Source organism: Oncorhynchus kisutch, linkage group LG2 (genome assembly GCF_002021735.2).
Source record: "Oncorhynchus kisutch isolate 150728-3 linkage group LG2, Okis_V2, whole genome shotgun sequence".
NCBI lineage: Eukaryota > Metazoa > Chordata > Actinopteri > Salmoniformes > Salmonidae > Oncorhynchus > Oncorhynchus kisutch.
Genome location: NC_034175.2, coordinates 19,205,542 through 19,224,957, shown reverse-complemented (window position 1 = coordinate 19,224,957; position 19,416 = coordinate 19,205,542). Strand labels below are relative to the sequence as shown.

The following is a 19,416-nucleotide window of genomic DNA, read 5'->3' as shown; positions in this document are numbered from 1 at the left end:
GTGTGTAGGTGTTTCACCACGGTGGACAGGATGGTACCAGTATAGGTGTTTGTTGACTGGACTCTGTGGGGATCACTTCAAACAGACCAGACGTGTGCCAGCAGTGAGTGGGCCGCACTGACACGGCCCAGCATGCATTGCTCTGCACACATGACATTGAGGCAAGCCAAGGTTTTGTTAGCAAAACCACAAGTGGGAGTATGGTGTGAAAATATGGCTCAACCAGAAACGTGATACATTGGATACTGTTTGAGGTATATTTAAGCACGAGTGGGTGTGGTATATGGCCAATATACAACGGCTAAAGGCTGTTCTTAAGAACGATGCAACGCGGAGTGCCTGGATACAGCCCTTAGCCGTGGTATATTGGCCATAACCCACAAACCCCTGAGGTGCCTTTTTGCTATAATAAACTGGTTACCAACGTAATTAGAGCAGTAAAAATAAATGTTTTGTCATACCCATGGTATACGGTCTGATATACCATGGCTGTCAGTCAATAAGCATTCAGGGCTGGAACCACCCAGTTTATAATTACATATGCTTCATACTCGTCGCCAAACCCACTGGCTCCATGTCATCTACAAGACCCTGCTAGGTAAAGTCCCCCCTTATCTCAGCTCGCTGGTCACCATAGCATCTCCCACCTGTAGCACACGCTCCAGCAGGTATATCTCTCTAGTCACCCCCAAAACCAATTCTTTCTTTGGCCGCCTCTCCTTCCAGTTCTCTGCTGCCAATGACTGGAACGAACTACAAAAATCTCTGAAACTGGAAACACCTATCTCCCTCACTAGCTTTAAGCACCAACTGTCAGAGCAGCTCACAGATTACTGCACCTGTACATAGCCCACCTATAATTTAGCCCAAACAACTACCTCTTTCCCAACTGTATTTAATTTTAATTTATTTATTTATTTTGCTCCTTTGCACCCCATTATTTTTATTTGTACTTTGCACATTCTTCCATTGCAAAACTACCATTCCAGTATTTTACTTGCTATATTGTATTTACTTTGCCATCATGGCCTTTTTTGCCTTTACCTCCCTTCTCACCTAATTTGCTCACATTGTATATAGACTTGTTTATACTGCATTATTGACTGTATGTTTGTTTTTACTCCATGTGTAACTCTGTGTCGTTTTATCTGTCGAACTGCTTTGCTTTATCTTGGCCAGGTCGCAATTGTAAATGAGAACTTGTTCTCAACTAGACTACCTGGTTAAATAAAGGTAAAATAAAAATAAATAAATAAAAATGCTGTAGGCCTACCCAGGTAATGAAGAAACAGGGATTGTCAGAGTCGTGTGTATAGGTGGCAGGGAAGTCAGGCGCAGGAGAATCAAACTGAGTGTAATGGAGTGTTTAATAACAAATAAACAAAACATACTCCAAACACTAAATGTAACAATAAACAAAACATACTCCAAACACTAAATGTAACAATAAACAAAACATACTCCAAACACCAAATGTAACAATAAACAAAACATACTCCAAACACCAAATGTAACAATAAACAAAACATACTCCAAACACTAAATGTAACAATAAACAAAACATACTCCAAACACCAAATGTAACAATAAACAAAACATACTCCAAACACTAAATGTAACAATAAACAAAGTGGGTACGAGGACCCCGTTGGGCACCAATACAAAAACAACACAACACTGAATAACAAACCATCTCTGACAAAGACATGAGGGGAAACAGAGGGTTAAATACACAACAGGTAATGAATGGGATTGAAACCAGGTGTGTAGGAAGACAAGACAAAAACCAATGGAAAATGAAAAATGGATCAATGATGGCTAGAAGACCGGTGACGCCGCCCGCCGAGCACCGCCCGAACAAGGAGAGGCTTCGACTTCGGTAGAAGTCTTGACAGGGATGAAGATATACTGCAGTTACCTATAAAGGATATTGATGGTTTTCCCCATAACTAATCAGGCCATGTGTCTTATCTCCTCACCATGTAAATCTGAAGCCCATTGCTATTCATTTGGACCATAACACTTCAAATCATATATGTGGAAATTCCCAGCAACTGAATTCACTGTGTGTTTATTAATAGTAAGAAAACTCTTCTGGACATCAGCAGGCAATTACTGGCATGTTCCACTGTATTTCAGTTGGGTTTATCAGGCATGAATGCACTGGTGCTACAGTTTAGCTGAGCTGCTTTAGCTACACTTCTGATGAATATTGCAAGGCTGCTGATGACCAAGCCACTCTCTCTCTGAGGTTTTCCATTAAATGTTCTATTATGTTACCTCTTAGTCAGCCTCAATGTCTGCGTTTACACAGGCAGGCCAATTCTGATCTATTTTTTATTATGTTGTTCTGCAAGTTTCATTCAATTCTTTCGGAAGCTCTAGATAATATGCCGTAACATTGTTATTCGAAAAAAAAATCCACGATAATCAAGAAACATCTGGCCCTTCTTTGGACACTGTGTTAACTAACCTCCAAATGAGCTTCAATACCATACAACAGTCCTTCCGTGGCCTCCAACTGCTCTTAAACGCTAGTAAAACCAAATGCATGCTTTTCAACCATTCACTGCCCGCACCCGCCTGCCCGACTAGCGTCACTACTCTGGACGGTTCTGACTTAGAATATATGGACAACTACAAATACCTAGGTGTCTGGCTAGACTGTAAACTCTCCTTCCAGACTCACATTAAACATCTCCAATCCAAAATTAAATCTAGAATTGGCTTCCTATTTCGCAACAAAGCCTCCTTCACTCACGCTGCCAAACATGCCCTCGTAAAACTGACTATCCTACCAATCCTTGACTTCAGCGGTCATTTACAAAATAGCTTCCAATACTCTTCATAACTAACTGGGTTCAGTCTAACACAGTGCCACCCGTTTTGTCACCAAAACTACTTATACCACCCACCACTGCGACCTGTATGCATGCTCTAGTCCTCGCTGGCCCTTGCTACATATTCGTCGCCAGACCCACTGGCTTCAGGTCATCTATAAGTCAATGCTAGGTAAAGCTCCACCTTATCTCAGCTCACTGGTCACGATAACAACACCCACCCGTAGCACGCGCTCCAGCAGGCATATCTCACTGGTCATCCCCAAAGCCAACACCTCCTTTGGCCGCCTTTCCTTCCAGTTCTCTGCTGCCAATGACTGCAATGAATTGCAAAAATTGCTGAAGCTGGAGACTTATATTTCCCTCACTAACTTTAAACATCAGCTATCTGAGCAGCTAACCGATCGCTGCAGTTGTACATAGCCCATCTGTAAATAACCCACCCAATCTACCTACCTCATCCCCATATTGTTTTTATTTACTTTTCTGCTCTTTTGCACACCAGTATTTCTACTTGCACATCATCATCTGCTCATCTATCACTCCAGTGTTAGTTTGCTAAATTGTAATTACTCTGCTACTATGGCCATATTTATTGCCTTACCTCCTCATGCCATTTGCACACACTGTATATAGACTTAATTTTGTTTTACTGTTGTGTTATTGACTGTACGCTTGTTTGTTCCATGTGTAACTCTGTGTTGTTGTTTGTGTCACACTGCTTTGCTTTATCTTGGCCAGGTCGCAGTTGTAAATGAGAACTTGTTCTCAACTGGCCTACCTGGTTAAATAAAGTTGAAATAAAAATACACCAAAAAAATGTGATTTAGAGTGATGACAGTGGAGCACATACCTACAGGGGGGAGTTATTACAGACATCTGCATTTGGAGGAGGTGGCAGAGGGCCAACATGGAGGTGGGGAGAGATAATGTGTGTGTGTGTGATTAGAAGTGGAGGTATATGCATCCCTAGAGAGATGTAACACAATGCTAAAGCCCTACTGTTTGTACCCTGTCACCAAAACCCCATAGATCAACACATCCATAAAGAGCCAATCTCATTCACTCTTCTGTCCTCAAATAATACTTTACTGTAAACTCCGTCCGGAGCATTATGGATAATCTTCCTGATTAGCTAGTTCACGTAAGCACCCGCCAGACTACTGTATTGGACAGCCAAACAATACTATATTGTTGAGGCAAACTATGCTCTCGTGGAAGTAAATTTAGTTGTCCAAACCCATACAGTATCTGTAGAATTCCATCAAACCCGAGTTTAGTCGAGAGGATATGATTTGAGTGGGAGATTAGGCCTCCTGTCAAAACAGTGCACTATCTATCTGTTTGGTGTCTTTAGTCCTACTGTCATCCATCTTCTTACTCCATTACTGGCTGACTTCTCCCCGGCAACCCTGTCTCCTGCTAAACGTTTAGAAAGCCTCCGCTGAATAAAATGTCACTCCTTTATCACGTGCATTTCTCTCTTTGGTGAGTATATACCCCACTTTGTCAAATGGAGATCTGTTTGAAGTGGATCTAAATGACCGATTTATATGCACATTCACCTAGCTTATCCAAGTGTAGCCAAAGACTAAATTGACGTGTCCTTATTCAGCACAGTTGTGGATCTTTCTGGTTTTCTGTGGAAGGGTTTTCTTGCTGGTAGGAGATATGACAGCAGTTAGCGTTCACTGACAGACTCCCCGAGCGACTCATGCCATTTTCTAATGGGATCTTGACTCTTGTCCTGGCAATCTGGCAATCTGGGCTCCAGTGAACTGTAAACAGAGGAGTCAGAGAGAGTCGACGGAAACATCATATTTCCTCCTTACTCCACTGTTTGAACAGAGGGAGACACTGTGCACAAAGTCAATACTGCTTACGGTACGAATTTATACACTGAAAGGTATTTAGGGTCTCGTGCTGTGATTAAACAAACAAGACTTTTGGACAGCCGGCCAGACAACTGTACTGTGCAAACAAATCTTCTATTGAGTTACAGGGCCTACTCCACCGAATCTGTTTTCATTGACTTGTGACTTTTATTGCTTGTCTCACTACCCATAAAGTTGGGCCTGTGTCTCTATAATTTTCTTTCAACATACATACAGTTTTTCCACTCTCATAAACCTTCTTGGCTGGATTAATAGCCTTGGTAGCATTAGCTCTAAGCTAAATCTGAAACATGCTAGGGTTGGTTTAAGCCACGGTGACGTACCCTTCTGGCATAGAACTGTCTGAACTTGTTGTTGTCTTTAACTTCAGCATATATTCCTCCATTACTATTACCACAATGGTTTAAGGGTGGAAATGGGCAGTGTTGTATCACATTTAGCAAATGGTTGCTCATGTTAGCATTAACAATGATTTTGATTGGAGATTGACCCACACAATTTCAGCAGTTGACAGTTGCCTAGCCCAGTGCTCGAGTCTACATTTACTAGCTGTATTTTAGCTGTGGTAGGGCCTGTTAAGATAAGCAAATAAAGTAGCTTCAGCCAGAGCATAAGACTGTTCCGCTTTAGTGCACTGCCTCAGTTTTAACGTGCTAGCTAGCGTTATCTTATTTCCTGTTTCTCTCTGCTCTCTTTTGTTGTTAGCAAGCTGCTGCTCTGTTCCAGTATTGTGTGTGGTGTAGAGAGGAGCTCCACTGGCCCCCTGGCATCCTCTCAGCTCACTAGAAGGAAATAGGTTTACATAATTAAATCTTTCATCACTGGCAAACGACAGCTATGGTTTTGGTCCGGCTCCTCTCGGACACTTAATTTATTATCAATTTACACTTCATTAAAGATGCCAGGCCCAATAGGAGATGTGCTTTACTTTGGAATAACTCATTACGTTGTTATCTTATCGACTTTCTTGCTGTTTATCCCATATATTAAGCCTTTTGTTGTTGCATATTTCCAGAAGGATTTGCTGTCTTGTTGCGGCCAAATGTCCATATCATGACTCACAGATTAGTTAAGGGAAATTAAATATTCTCATCTAGATTTTTTTGTGCTAACAACCGCGTACTTGCAGCAGAATGACTCTTAAGAAGATAATGGTTTATTATTCCAGGCTAAAGAGCCTATCTGTACCTACTCATATCAATCAGTAGTGGGGATGTAAAGGGTAATCTGATAGTGATGGCTAGCTCATTGCATTTAGATGGAGTAGTGAGTGGCTCCTGGTGTGAAGGTCGTGACCATGGAGACAAAGAATGACCAGCCAACTGGCTGGCGCCTCCGAGAGAGATTGAGGCGCTGTGCGAAGATCACGATTTCTAGACCAAGAGCAGAGGTGGGCGGTTTTATGTGCCCTGAAGATCTTGGATTGCTAAGAGATGATACAATATGCTTTTAGTTTTGGAGCAGCTATTTTACAGAATAGCTTAGATCAGTGGGCCATTAAAGTAAGGTACACCAGGGTCTCTAGAATGGGGTAGGTGAGTAATAGCCCTCTTAAACTATTAAAGATCAGGAGCAGAGGTTAGACCTTTAGGGAGTAAGGAGTAACTATATTTCAGTAGGTGGGGGAGGTCTAATACAGCTTTTATTCTTCTGTTTTATTGTCACATTTTCTTATCCAAACATATAACTAAATATGTCCTATGGGAGGGCCTCATTCATATTCTTTGACTACACATGTAATAAAGTTGGAAGTTTACATACACTTATGTTGGAGTCATTAAAACTCATTTTTCAACCACTCCACAAATGTATTTTTAACAAACTATAGTTTTGGCGAGTTGGTTAGGACATCTACTTTGTGCATGACACAAGTCATTTTTCCAACAATTGTTTACAGACAGATTATTTCACTTATAATTCACTGTATCACAATTCCAGTGTGTCAGAGGTTTACATACACTAAGTTGACTGTGCCTTTAAACAGCTTGGGAAATTCCAGAAAATGATGTCATGGCTTTAGAAGCTTCTGATAGGCTAATTGACATAATTTGAGTCAATTGGAGGTGTACCTGTGGATGTATTTCAAGGCCTACCTTCAAACTCAGTTCCTCTTTGCTTGACATCATGGGAAAATCAAAAGAAATCAGCCAAGACCTCAGAAAAAAAAATGTAGACCTCCACAAATCTGGTTCATCCTTGGGAGCAATTTCCAAACGCCTGAAGGTACCACGTTCATCTGTATAAACAATAGTATGCAAGTATTAACACCATGGGACCACACAGCCGTCATACTGCTCAGGAAGGAGAGGCATTCTGTCTCCTTGAGATTAACCTACTTTGGTGCGAAAAGGGCAAATCAATCCCAGAACAACAGCAAAGGGCCTTGTGAAGATGCTGGAGGAAACAGGTATGAAAGTATCTATATCGAAATAACCTGAAAGGCCGCTCAGCAAGGAAGAAGCCACTGTGCCAAAACAGCCAGAAAAAAGCCAGTCTCCGGTTTATATCTGCACATGGGGAGAAAGATCATACTTTTTGGAGAAATGTCTTTTGGTCTGATGAAACAAAAATAGAACTGTTTGGCCATAATGACCATCGTTATTGGTGCACTTCACAAAATAGATGGCATCATGAGGGAGGACAGTTATGTGGATATATTGAAGCAACATCTCAAGACCTCAGTCAGGAAGTTAAATCTTGGTGGCAAATGGGTCTTCCAAATGGACAATGACCCCAAGCATACTTCCAAAGTTGTGGCAAAATGGCTTAAGGACATCAAAGTCAAGGTATTGGAGTGGCCATAACAAAGCCCTGACCTCAATCCTATAGAAATTGTGGGCAGAACTGAAAAAGCGAGCAAGGAAGCCTACAAACCTGACTCAGTTACACCAGCTCTGTCAGGAGGAATGGGCCAAAATTCACCCAACTTATTGTGGGAAGCTTGCGGAAGGCTACCCGAAACGTTTGACCCAAGTTAAGCAATTTGAAGGCAATGCTAGCAAATACTAATTGAGTGTATGTAAACTTCTGACCCACTGGGAATGTGATGAAAGTAACAAAAGCTGTAATAATTTATTCTCTCTGCTTTATTTTGACATTTAACATTCTTAAATAATGTGGCGATCCTAACTGACCTTAAACAGGGAATGTTTACTGGGATTAAATGTCAGGAATTGTGAAAAACTGAGTTTAAATGTATTTGGCTAAGGTGATGTAAACTTCAACTCTATGTCCTCGGGTTGCTGGATTGAGATGTCTTACCAAAGCAGACCGCACCCAACAGAGTCATTCTGTGTAAGGATCCTTGTAAACTATGGACCATTAACCACTAATGATGTCAAGGCAGGAAACTCCTGCATCAATACAGGCAGGCACAAGGGACAGAAGTTTTCTTTGCATGGTGACATATACTGATACATTATCTGTCTGTTTCAAATTATATCATTTTTCTCTTCTTTGAATGGAATTTATATCAACATGGATTCATTGGATTCCCTCTCAGCCCACATTTCCAATATCATTACAATTTAATATTGTCAAAATATTCAATTATTCAATGTTTTCTTAGAGAGGCTGCTGGCATACACATCAGCATATAGAACTATTCTTGAGCTTCCTCCTCTTTACGCACTAACTACATGTGTAATGCAACCACAAGGTTGTTCCCTTCCTGGGAAACCTGCTTGTTACTGCAGGCCTCATGTTTTAAACATACTGTATGTCTGCTCTTGTTCACCTGCCAAAGGTCCTACAGGAGGATTTCAATTTCATATTTACCTCCATATGTTTTTCAAGTATTTCTTTAATATAATTCATATTCCCACCTGCACGACAAGCTCTGTGCAGTACGATGCTTGTGGTACAATGGACCCAGGTTTAAATGCAACGGCTTCAGGATTCTCGAGCAATACAGATGTAGGTTCTTAATTTGCGCCAGTTTGCTACAGCAGGAAAATAACCTTACAGCAACAGGCAATGTGAATTATTATGTGGATAATAATTCATGGATATTTTTGTAGGGGTTGATACATTTTCCGTTAGGGCAAGTCAAGTCTGAAATTTCAAAGTGTAAATGACAAACTTTAGAAGCCTTTTTAAAACTCAAATACACTACAAGTTTGCATTTCCTGCTGTGCATGAAAATTCTCAGCAACAAAAAAGTGATCAGATTAAGATCCTACATCTGTAGCTAGCAGATGGGGTCTGACTCAGAGTCAGGGATTTCAAGGGCTAGTAGGGGCCATCTCACTCACTGCCATTTATATGGAAATCGGGCTTCTATGTTCCACTCTGGTGGCACCTAATGCGCACTTTACCGTGTGAAGTGGATGAAGCAAATCCACATACAATATACTGGCCTATATTAGACCAGCAGCGAACAAGGAGAGGACATGATATGTAGAGAATTTTAACATGCAATTCAATGCAATCTAATTAATTTACATTGACATGCGATCATGTTTCAGTGTCACAGTATCTGCTAATACAGTGCATGTTTGGAGGAACTGGTCATACATAGGACACAAAGCTGGGATAATATGTCATATTCATATGAATTTCCATCCGTTGTATTCATCTACTGTATTCGTATTATTCTCAACGCATAGACATCACCAAAGTCACCTTTATATGTGTGGCATAATAGTGCTCCTTACCATGGTAGAAAAGACAGGTCAGAGATGACTGATATAGCTGCTGTTGTTTCCGGGGTTCATTTTCAGTCTAAGTGAGTGTTACTTGGAAACACAGTCTTCCCAGAAGACCTTTGGGTTCAGTGATCTCTGCCAGTCTGTTGTCTGAGCAGCTCCCCAGCCCTCCATCCTCTTCTCCAGTTCCTCTCCTCTCCTCTCCTCTCCTCTCCTCTCCTCTCCTCTCCTCTCCTCTCCTCTCCTCTCCTCTCCTCTCCTCTCCTCCAGTTTCTATCCCATCTGATCTCATGCTACTTAGCCAGGACACTCCGAACACAGTATAGGAAGTAGTCAGTTTGGTAAGGCTGTAATAGTAGCCTGTTACACAGTTGACTTGGTAATTACGTATGTGCCTTTTAGGTACCATGTACTGAATCACAGCACCAGAGAGTACCCCTTGTCCAACAGGTACTAGCTGAAATAGGACTGTAAAATAAAGTGTTAACAGATTAAAGGGGGGCCACTAACCAAAGAAGGGTGGGGACTGTTACAGTATTTCAGAGTGTGTGCATGGTCATTGGGTTCAGCTATGGTCTATGGATCCTCCCTGAGGCCTGTTCTCTTCTCCTGCTGTGTCTCCTCCTCTTCAAAGGGCCAGAGAATCCAATAGCATTAGGCAGCCACAGTGGGCACCAACACCACTCTATCAAGGGATCAGCTTCACACTGTCTCCTACACATCCCCATTTGGGATTGGTGTTATTCTCAAACTAACAGCATACAGTCACATTTCTGAAAAAAATCAAATTAGTATTCACTAAAGAAACATCATATTTTAAGGTTGTATAGTAGGCTAGGCTATATATTGTGCATGGATTTCAATGAACAGTGTGCACACTTTCTCTCTTAAGATATTGTATATTAATCTGACAATCTGACTGCATCTGTTTCCCTTGGCTGTATTGCTGTATTCCTCTGTGAGACAAATTTGATGGGCCTGTGTGTGTTATGGTGACAGAGGTGCAGGGAAAAGAGCAGGCCACTCGGCTGCCCATCTTTCTGTCAGCCTTGTTCTCTGGGTCAAGGTTTAACCTGCCTGCTATCTCTGGAGACTCTAGCAGGAGAGAGAGACTGGGAGGTTAAACAGCACAGCCCAGGCAGGTTAGCGTTGCCGATAGCGCCACGAGGAGAGGAATACACAACAGAAAGAACAGAGTGAAGCTGAGAACCAATTATCCTTACCCACAAATAACAGAGAGAGCCAGGGGAGGGAGAGAGAGAAACAGAGATAGAGAGCCAGGGGAGGGAGAGAGAGAAACAGAGATAGGGAAGGAGGGGGAGAGATAAACAGAGATAGGGAAGGAGGGAGAGAGAGAAACAGAGAGAGAGAGCCAGGGGAGGGAGAGAGAGAAACAGAGAGAGAGAGCCAGGGGAGGGAGAGAGAGAAACAGAGATAGAGAGCCAGGGGAGGGAGAGAGAGAAACAGAGAGAGAGAACCAGGGGAGGGAGAGAGAGAAATAGAGAGAGAGAACCAGGGGAGGGAGAGAGAGAAACAGAGAGAGAACCAGGGGAGGGAGAGAGAGAAACAGAGATAGGGAAGGAGGGAGAGAGAGAAACAGAGAGATAGAGAGCCAGGGGAGGGACAGAGAGAAACAGAGAGAGAACCAGGGGAGGGAGAGAGAAACATAGATAGAGAGCCAGGGGAGGGAGAGAGAGAAACAGAGATAGGGAAGGAGGGAGAGAGAAACAGAGAGAGAGAGCCAGGGGAGGGAGAGAGAGAAACAGAGAGAGAGAACCAGGGGATGGAGAGAGAGAAACAGAGATAGGGATGGAGGGAGATAGAGAAACAGAGATAGGGAAGGAGGGAGAGAGAGAAACAGAGAGAGAGAGCCAGGGGAGGGAGAGAGAGAAACAAAGATAGGGAAGGAGGGAGAGAGAGAAACAGAGAGAGAGAGCCAGGGGAGGGAGAGAGAGAAACAGAGATCGAGAGCCAGGGGAGGGAGAGAGAAAAACAGAGATAGGGAAGGAGGGAGAGAGAGAAACAGAGATAGAGAGCCAGGGGAGGGACAGAGAGAAACATATATAGGGAAGGAGGGAGAGAGAGAAACAGAGATAGAGAGCCAGGGGAGGGAGATAGAGAAACAGAGATAGGGAAGGAGGGAGAGAGAGAAACAGAGATAGAGAGCCAGGGGATGGAGAGAGAGAAACAGAGATAGGGAAGGAGGGAGAGAGAGAAACAGAGAGGGAGAGAGAGAAACAGAGATAGAGAGCCAGGGGAGGGACAGAGAGAAACCGAGAGAGAGAACCAGGGGAGGGAGAGAGAAACAGAGATAGGGAAGGAGGGAGAGAGAGAAACAGAGAGAGAGAGCCAGGGGAGGGAGAGAGAGAAACAGAGAGAGAGAGCCAGGGGAGGGAGAGAGAGAAACAGAGATAGAGAGCCAGGGGAGGGGCAGAGAGAAACAGAGAGAGAGAACCAGGGGATGGAGAGAGAGAAACAGAGATAGGGATGGAGGGAGAGAGAGAAACAGAGATAGGGAAGGAGGGAGAGAGAGAAACAGAGAGAGAGAGCCAGGGGAGGGAGAGAGAGAAACAAAGATAGGGAAGGAGGGAGAGAGAGAAACAGAGAGAGAGAGAGCCAGGGGAGGGAGAGAGAGAAACAGAGATAGGGAAGGAGGGAGAGAGAGAAACAGAGAGAGAGAGCCAGGGGAGGGAGAGAGAGAAACAGAGATAGGGAAGGAGGGAGAGAGAGAAACAGAGAGAGAGAGCCAGGGGAGGGAGATAGAGAAACAGAGATAGGGAAGGAGGGAGAGAGAGAAACAGAGATAGAAAGCCAGGGGAGGGAGAGAGAGAAACAGAGAGAGAGAACCAGGGGAGGGAGAGAGAGAAACAGAGATAGGGATGGAGGGAGAGAGAGAGAGAAACAGAGATAGAGAGCCAGGGGAGGGAGAGAGAGAGAGAAACAGAGATAGGGATGGAGGGAGAGAGAGAAACAGAGAGAGAGCCAGGGGAGGGAGAGAGAGAAACAGAGATAGGGAAGGAGGGACAGAGAATGAGCAAGAGGAGAGGGGGAGAATGACAAGAGGGAAAGAGATGAAGGATGGGGAAAGGAGAGAGGATGAAGACAGGGAAGGAGAGAGGATGAAGACAGGGAAGGAGAGAATAGAGAAAGAGAGAGGCTGAGACGAGTGGGGGAAAAGGAAAAAATAGGCAAGGAAATGTGGAGGAAAGGGGCCACGCTCACTAGACACTCACTAGACACTCACTAGTCACTCACCAGACACTCACCAGACACTCACCAGACACTCACCAGACACTCACCAGACACTCACCAGACACAACACTAGACACACACCAGACACAACACTAGACACACACCAGACACTCACCAGACACTCACTAGACACTCACCAGACACAACACCAGACACTCACCCGACACTCACCAGACACAACACTAGACACACACCAGACACTCACTAGACACACACCAGACACTCACCAGACACTCACTAGACACATTATAGACACTCACCAGACACTCACTAGACACTCACCAGACACTCACTAGACACTCACTAGACACTCACTAGACACATACCAGACACACACTAGACACTCACTAGACACTCACTAGACACTCACTAGACACTCACTAGACACTCACTAGACACATACTAGACACACACCAGACACTCACTAGACACATAATAGACACTCACTAGACACACACTAGACACTCACTAGACACATACTAGACACTCACTAGACCACACTAGACCACATTAGACACACACTAGACACACACTAGACCACACTAGACACACACTAGGCAAACTTAGAAAACATTATTGCCACGTCACATCAGTTCACCGAATACCACAAGATGATTTTTAAGTTGATATAGCTGAAGGACTAAGCTATCTCCCAAAAGAAACTGCTAGTGTTACCTAATTGCCTACAGTAGCTCATCATATTAATCCATTCATCTGCTAGACATGTAGGCTTATATCACCCAATTCTCCAGATTGTCAGACAAGAAATACTAATGTCTCTTTATAGACTTCTTGGGAACAAATGTAAATGCAGTGCTCCTAACTGCTCCTAACCTTCAGTGTTGCTGTATGTAGCCTAGTGGTTAGAGTGGTGGACTAGCAACCGGAAGGTTGCAAGTTCAAATCCCCGAGCTGACAAGGTACAAATTCTGCCCCTGAATAGGCACTTAACCTGCTGTTCCTAGGCTGTCATTGAAAGTAAGAATTTGTTTGTAACTGACCTGCCTAGTAAAATAAAGGTCAAAAAAAAATGTTCCCTTGAAGGTTTGATTCAAGCCGAGAGCCATTAGAAATGACAGGCTGGGAGAGAGCTATGAGATAACTGGTGCTCAATCAATGCAGGCCACTGAGTTAGAACAGGTGCTCTTCTGTCATTTTCTAATTAAAGCTGTCATTTCCACTTATTAAGGACATTACATTGGGTCAGATAAGGTGGGCTGAAGGGGCTCAGCCATAGGAATAAGGCCATTTGTTGAGAATCATGAATACAGGTACTGAGATCCTCCATGCGGTTACTGACTTCACTTGAGTTTGGCTTTCTGTGGCACGTGCAGCACAGGAGGCAGGACAGATCATAATAATGACTGGGATGGAGGAAATGGAATGGTGTCAAACACATGTTCGATACAATTCCATTTATTCCCCTCAAGCCATTACTATGAGCCCATCCTCCCAATTAAGGTGCCACCGGCCAGCTGTCATGTACAGATGCAGGTGTATTCTCTTATGAAAATTCCAACCATATGTAAACACCATAGTTTGTATTTCTTGATTGGAAGTTGACGGAGTGAGAATGAGTGAGAACTGCGATGGACAGTTGATGCTGCGTAGTGTCTTTCCACAGTGTCTTTCCACAGTGTTGGAGGTGCCGTTCTAACACAATCCCCTCTTTCATTCCAGGTCTCAATTTGGAGGAAGATATTCTATCTGTAGCTGATAAAGGAGCTGTCCGTGGCGCTGAATTCCAGATCCACAGAGATCCCCAGTTCACACCCATGCCCTTGTGCCACTCCTGATATCTCCCGTTCCTAGCAGCAACCAACCTCACCGCCAGAGCCAAGATGGACGACGGCTACGGACAAGACGGACGTCAGGACTTCATCCGCGGTGCCAAAGACATCGCCAAGGTGGTGAAGAAGCAGGCGGGCAAGAAGGTGGGCCGCAGTGTGGACAAAATGGCCGACGAGTACACCAAGCGCTCATACAAGCGCTTCGAGGAAGAGGACGAGGATGACGACTACCCCGTGCAGCAGAGCCAAGATGGCGACGGCTACTACCGCAATGACAGCCGGGCCAACGACGACGAGGGCGGCCACAGCGACTCCACGGAAGGTCACGACGAAGACGATGAGATCTACGAGGGAGAGTACCAGGGGATCCCCCGGGCGGAGTCCGGCAAAACGGGTCCGGGGGACGGGATGGCCCCCCAAGCTCAGATCAGGGACCTGGCCCAGTTCGAGGCGGAGAGGAGGAAGGATCAGGAGGAGCTGGCCCAGCAGTACGAGACCATCCTGCAGGAGTGTGGCCATGGGAAGTTCCAGTGGACGCTGTACTTTGTTCTGGGGCTGGCCCTCATGGCAGACGGTGTGGAGATCTTCGTGGTGGGCTTTGTGCTGCCCAGCGCAGAGAAGGACATGTGTCTGTCAGAGGAAAGCAAGGGCATGTTGGGTAAGATGGTTCTAATGGCCAGCCTGCTATCAATTATTCTAACTGTGTTACTCTCTCTCTATTCCGGTTCCCTTATTCCTCTTTCCCTTCTTCTTTATTCGCTCTTTAGCCCTCTCTCTCTCTTTTTCCCTCTCACTCTCTTTTTCCCTCTCACTCTATTTAGTCCTCTCACTCTCTTCATCAGTTTTTGTCTGCATCTCTTTATTCCCTACAAAAGCAAGCTTGAGTTCAAAGAGGTGGCCTATTCAAGGGATACTTCAGGATTTTGGCAATGAGGCATGCATGCTAGTAGATACCCATAGACTTCCAGTCATTGCGCTACCACTAGTTAGCATTAGCTCGAGAAACTACCTCTAACGTCCTTCATACTGGGCTCCCGGGTGGCGTAGAGGTCTAGGGCATTGCATCTCAGTGCAAGAGGCTTCACTACAGTCCCTGGTTCAATTCCAGGCTGTATCACATCCGGCCGTGATTGGGATTCCCATAGGGCGGTGCACAATTGTCCCAGCGTTGTCCGGGTTTGGCTGGGGCAGGCCGTCATTGTAAATAAGAGTTTGATCTTAACTGACTTGTCTAGTTAAATAAAGTATTTTTTTTTTAAATGAGACGTAAAAATGCTATCCAGAAATTAATCTTATGCTGGGGAAGTAGATAAAGGGCCGCATTGCCAAAATGCTGAAGTATCCCTTTAATATAAAATGTTCCCCATGCCACATTTTCCCCATACTCTTATTATTTTAACACACTTTATATGAAGTTACAGTAGCTAAAGGCCTTTAGGATTCACTGCCCATGTAACTACTGAACGCTCCAAGCCAAATCCTATACATGCTTTGGTTCAGGGGTTTTATAGCAGAATATACTGCACACTGGAGACCATAGCATAGGCCCATTAAGAGAATGGTGTGTGCTGTGTGAAGTTACTCATGTGACCATTTCCCTTGCTGGGGGACAATGTCCATTCCATGCCATCTGTCTTTGGCCATTCAGCAAGGACACAATGAACGAGGGCTATGGTCCTAACACATTCAACTCATTCTGTATTTATACTGGCAGGCCATGTGTTATGCATGTTGTTTATTATCAATTCGTTTTGTTTGTCTTGTTGCTTTTTGTTTGATGTGGGGAGTGAGGTCAGCGGATTGAATGGCGTGTTCAAAGAGGTATCATGTTTTTATAGTATAGCAGAATTGAGAATGGACTCAAACAACCTCTCTCCATCACCATTACATTCTCCTCTCTTGTTGTTCGGCCAAAAGTCATACTGATCCATATTGATTATTTTGTCAATGGCAGTTTTCGCTCATATTTAGATTAATTCAGTGAATGATCATATACACTCCACATAACACTGACATAGAGATGACTCATTTGACATCCTGTCATGCGTGTGTGGGTTGTTTTCTAGTCGACATATGGCATGTGTGCATGCTTTCGTATGTAATGGGTGTGTAGGTATGGACCCAGCAGTGACACTCCCCCACATGTGCTCTGGCAGGCATATATGTTTGTGTTTGTGTCTGTGTGAACTGTATGTGTGGTCTCTGGCTGACGACTGGCTTGCATGTGTATCTCTCTCGCTCTCTCTCTCTATGTCCCTCACTGGGTCTCTGTACGTGCTGTGTTGGGGGAGCCAGTATGGAAACAAGGCCCTTGGTCTCTCCCCTGTTACACAACATGCCTGACTCATGCTGGAGTGCTTCACTCGTGTATGCCACTGTGCCGCCCATGGGTCCTAGTGTCCTCACTGTTCCCTCCTCCCTGACTGCCATTGTGTTACCCTGCCTGCCATTGTATTAGTAGTCAGAATAGACCGCTGTTAGTGTTGTCAAGGAGCCAGTCTCTTTAACCTGACGCACTCTGGCGGAACCACACAGTGTATGTGTGTGTCTGTGTGTGTGTGTGTGTCTGTGTGTGTGTGTGCGGCAATGACCATAATATATTCCCCCCTGCTGCGCCCATCCAGCAGCGGTAAGTATCCACATTGGTCAAAGAGGTGAATTTGGAAATCGTGACACTGTGCTTGGAACATCCATTTTTTTCACGAAAGACAGAAAGGAGCATGGCTACAGATGCATTGTTACATTTCTCTGTACAGAACGCAAATGGAGAATCTTTGGTTGCCATTTTACAGTAGTACTGTCTGCCGCTCAGCAAGAGATTTCTGGGGAACTGCTGGAGATGTAGCTGTACGATTTCACTGTCAGACAGATTTAACACAGTTGAGCAGATACACTTCATTTCTACTGACATACAATATCAAGACTCCATTTTCTAAAATGATACCATTGTGTCTTGTTGACAGTGTGGTTATATTCAAACCGTTAGTCGTGGTGCCTTTTCTCTTTACCGTGGTTATGTTTTCAAGGTGGATGTTAACATAGCCATAACCTTGGGAAAATTCACACGGTCCTCTTTGGTCTTTTCATTGTGTGCTTGTCTCTTGTTTTCAGATAGCTTGTTTTCAGATAGCTCGGCTGGTAGCCCTGAGGGTAAAGAGAACCTTTCTCTCCCGGTGTCTCCTTGGCCTTTAGACAACATGGCACAAACTGCTCAGCATATCAACGGCAGGGTGGGAGAGATGGAAGGAGGGAGAGAGGGATGATTAAAACAAGGGCTAGACCGTGACAGCAGAGCAGAGGTGTGTCTGTTTATAGTTAGCATTTAAGGGACTGTGAAAGCAGTGTGTTAGCATATTAGCAATGGAAGATGTAGAGATTTTTAGCAAGGGTAGAGTCATGATAGCATTTAGTGATGCATGATGGATATAGTTGTGTATTAGAAAACGATCTTAGCATTGGTAGTATTATATTAGCATTTTGAATATTTTAGGGAACAGAATGTCCTATGTTCAGTGTGCAACATCAGCATTTTAACAATGTACAGCAAAGTAGGAAGCATTTTAGCTTTTGCAAAGAAACAGTAACACCATGATAGATTTATACTGCTTTTTTACATGAGGGGACAGAATTTGTGAGAGCAGTAGCATTTTGACTGTAATGATGATGGTCAACTAAATCAACTGGCACAATGCTCTCTACTCTATGAAGGATCCTCTGCCCCTGGCTCACTCAAAACGCCCTGTATGCTCTCGCAGAAAGGAGCTATTAATAGTGCCCCCTTAACCCCCTTTCCACACACACACGTGCGCGCACACACACGCACACACACACACACGCACACACGCACACACACACGCGCGCAGGCGATCGCACACACACACACTCTCACACACACACACACACACACACACACACACACACACACACACACACACACACACACACACACACACACACACACACATACACACACACATACACATAACACACTCCTCCATAGCCCTGCAGCCTCAGTGAGCCTCACCACGCTGCAGCTCACAGATTGTGGACTCCCTCCTCTCATCACTCTCTCTTCTCCTCCTCTCCCCTCCCCACATCCTATTTTCTCTTTTGAATCATGTGGAGCTCAGCTGTCTGGAAGGCTCCTCCTACCTCTCTCTCTCTGGCTCTCTCTCTCTCTAACTGCCTCCCATGGGAGTCTCCCCTACTGTTTCCGTGATCCTCTTGGGTACAGTAAACAGATTCAACATTGGTTAACAACAGCACTCAGAGTTGGCAGAATGATAACAGACCACCACCATTGGATGCAAGTCGGCACTACAGAATTAATATCGTAATAAACTCACTCAATTATGCATCAATGAAATATAAACATTAGCGATGCTTATGAGTGCTACTTTAGGCTACTGTATGTTTCATCATGGGATCCGTAGCCAATATGCCACAATTTGTAAAATGCCTAATATGAAGTATGGAAGGGGTATCATGGCAGAATTCACAAGCCATCTGTGAATATCTTCTCAACTATAGCATTTCTTTTTGTGAGTGTGGATATTTTATACAGTTGCCATTGACAACCATTATTTTAACATTGCAAATCATTTATTTTGTCAGATCTTCTATTTTTAGACCCGTTGGCGTTTTAATATTCTCCCGCTGTATTAGTAATAAAAGGCCTGTAGATGTATTTCTCAGGCCATGTCAGACTGACTCAATTCACCAGGAACAATCTCTCACAACATTAAAAGATAAAGCATTTATCACACCCTATGTGATTTCCTCTGTGGCTGGGCTATTGCATTCCGGCCAGTCCCTGGGATGTGTTGCTGACTGTGGCTGCGATAGCCTTGGTGTCTAACTTGACGACAGAAATACAGATTTAGATATTGAGGCTACTTTTGACCAGAGCTCTATGACCAAATCCCTATGGGCCCTGGTCAAAATAAGTGCACTATACAGGAAGGGGACCATTTGGGAAGCATTGAGCAATACA

The 19,416-nt window shown here is 44.2% G+C and overlaps 1 protein-coding gene across 1 annotated transcript in view; it reads left to right on the top strand.

The window, feature by feature from the left end:
* LOC109908778 (synaptic vesicle glycoprotein 2A) overlaps positions 1-19,416 on the top strand; it is a 47,389-nt gene that overhangs the window by 7,282 nt on the left and 20,691 nt on the right. Inside the window, exon 2 of the mRNA XM_031789868.1 lies at positions 14,314-15,081. Coding sequence (XP_031645728.1) covers positions 14,475-15,081 — 607 coding nt within the window. The 5' untranslated portion in view covers positions 14,314-14,474. The remainder of the gene's footprint in view (positions 1-14,313; positions 15,082-19,416) is intronic.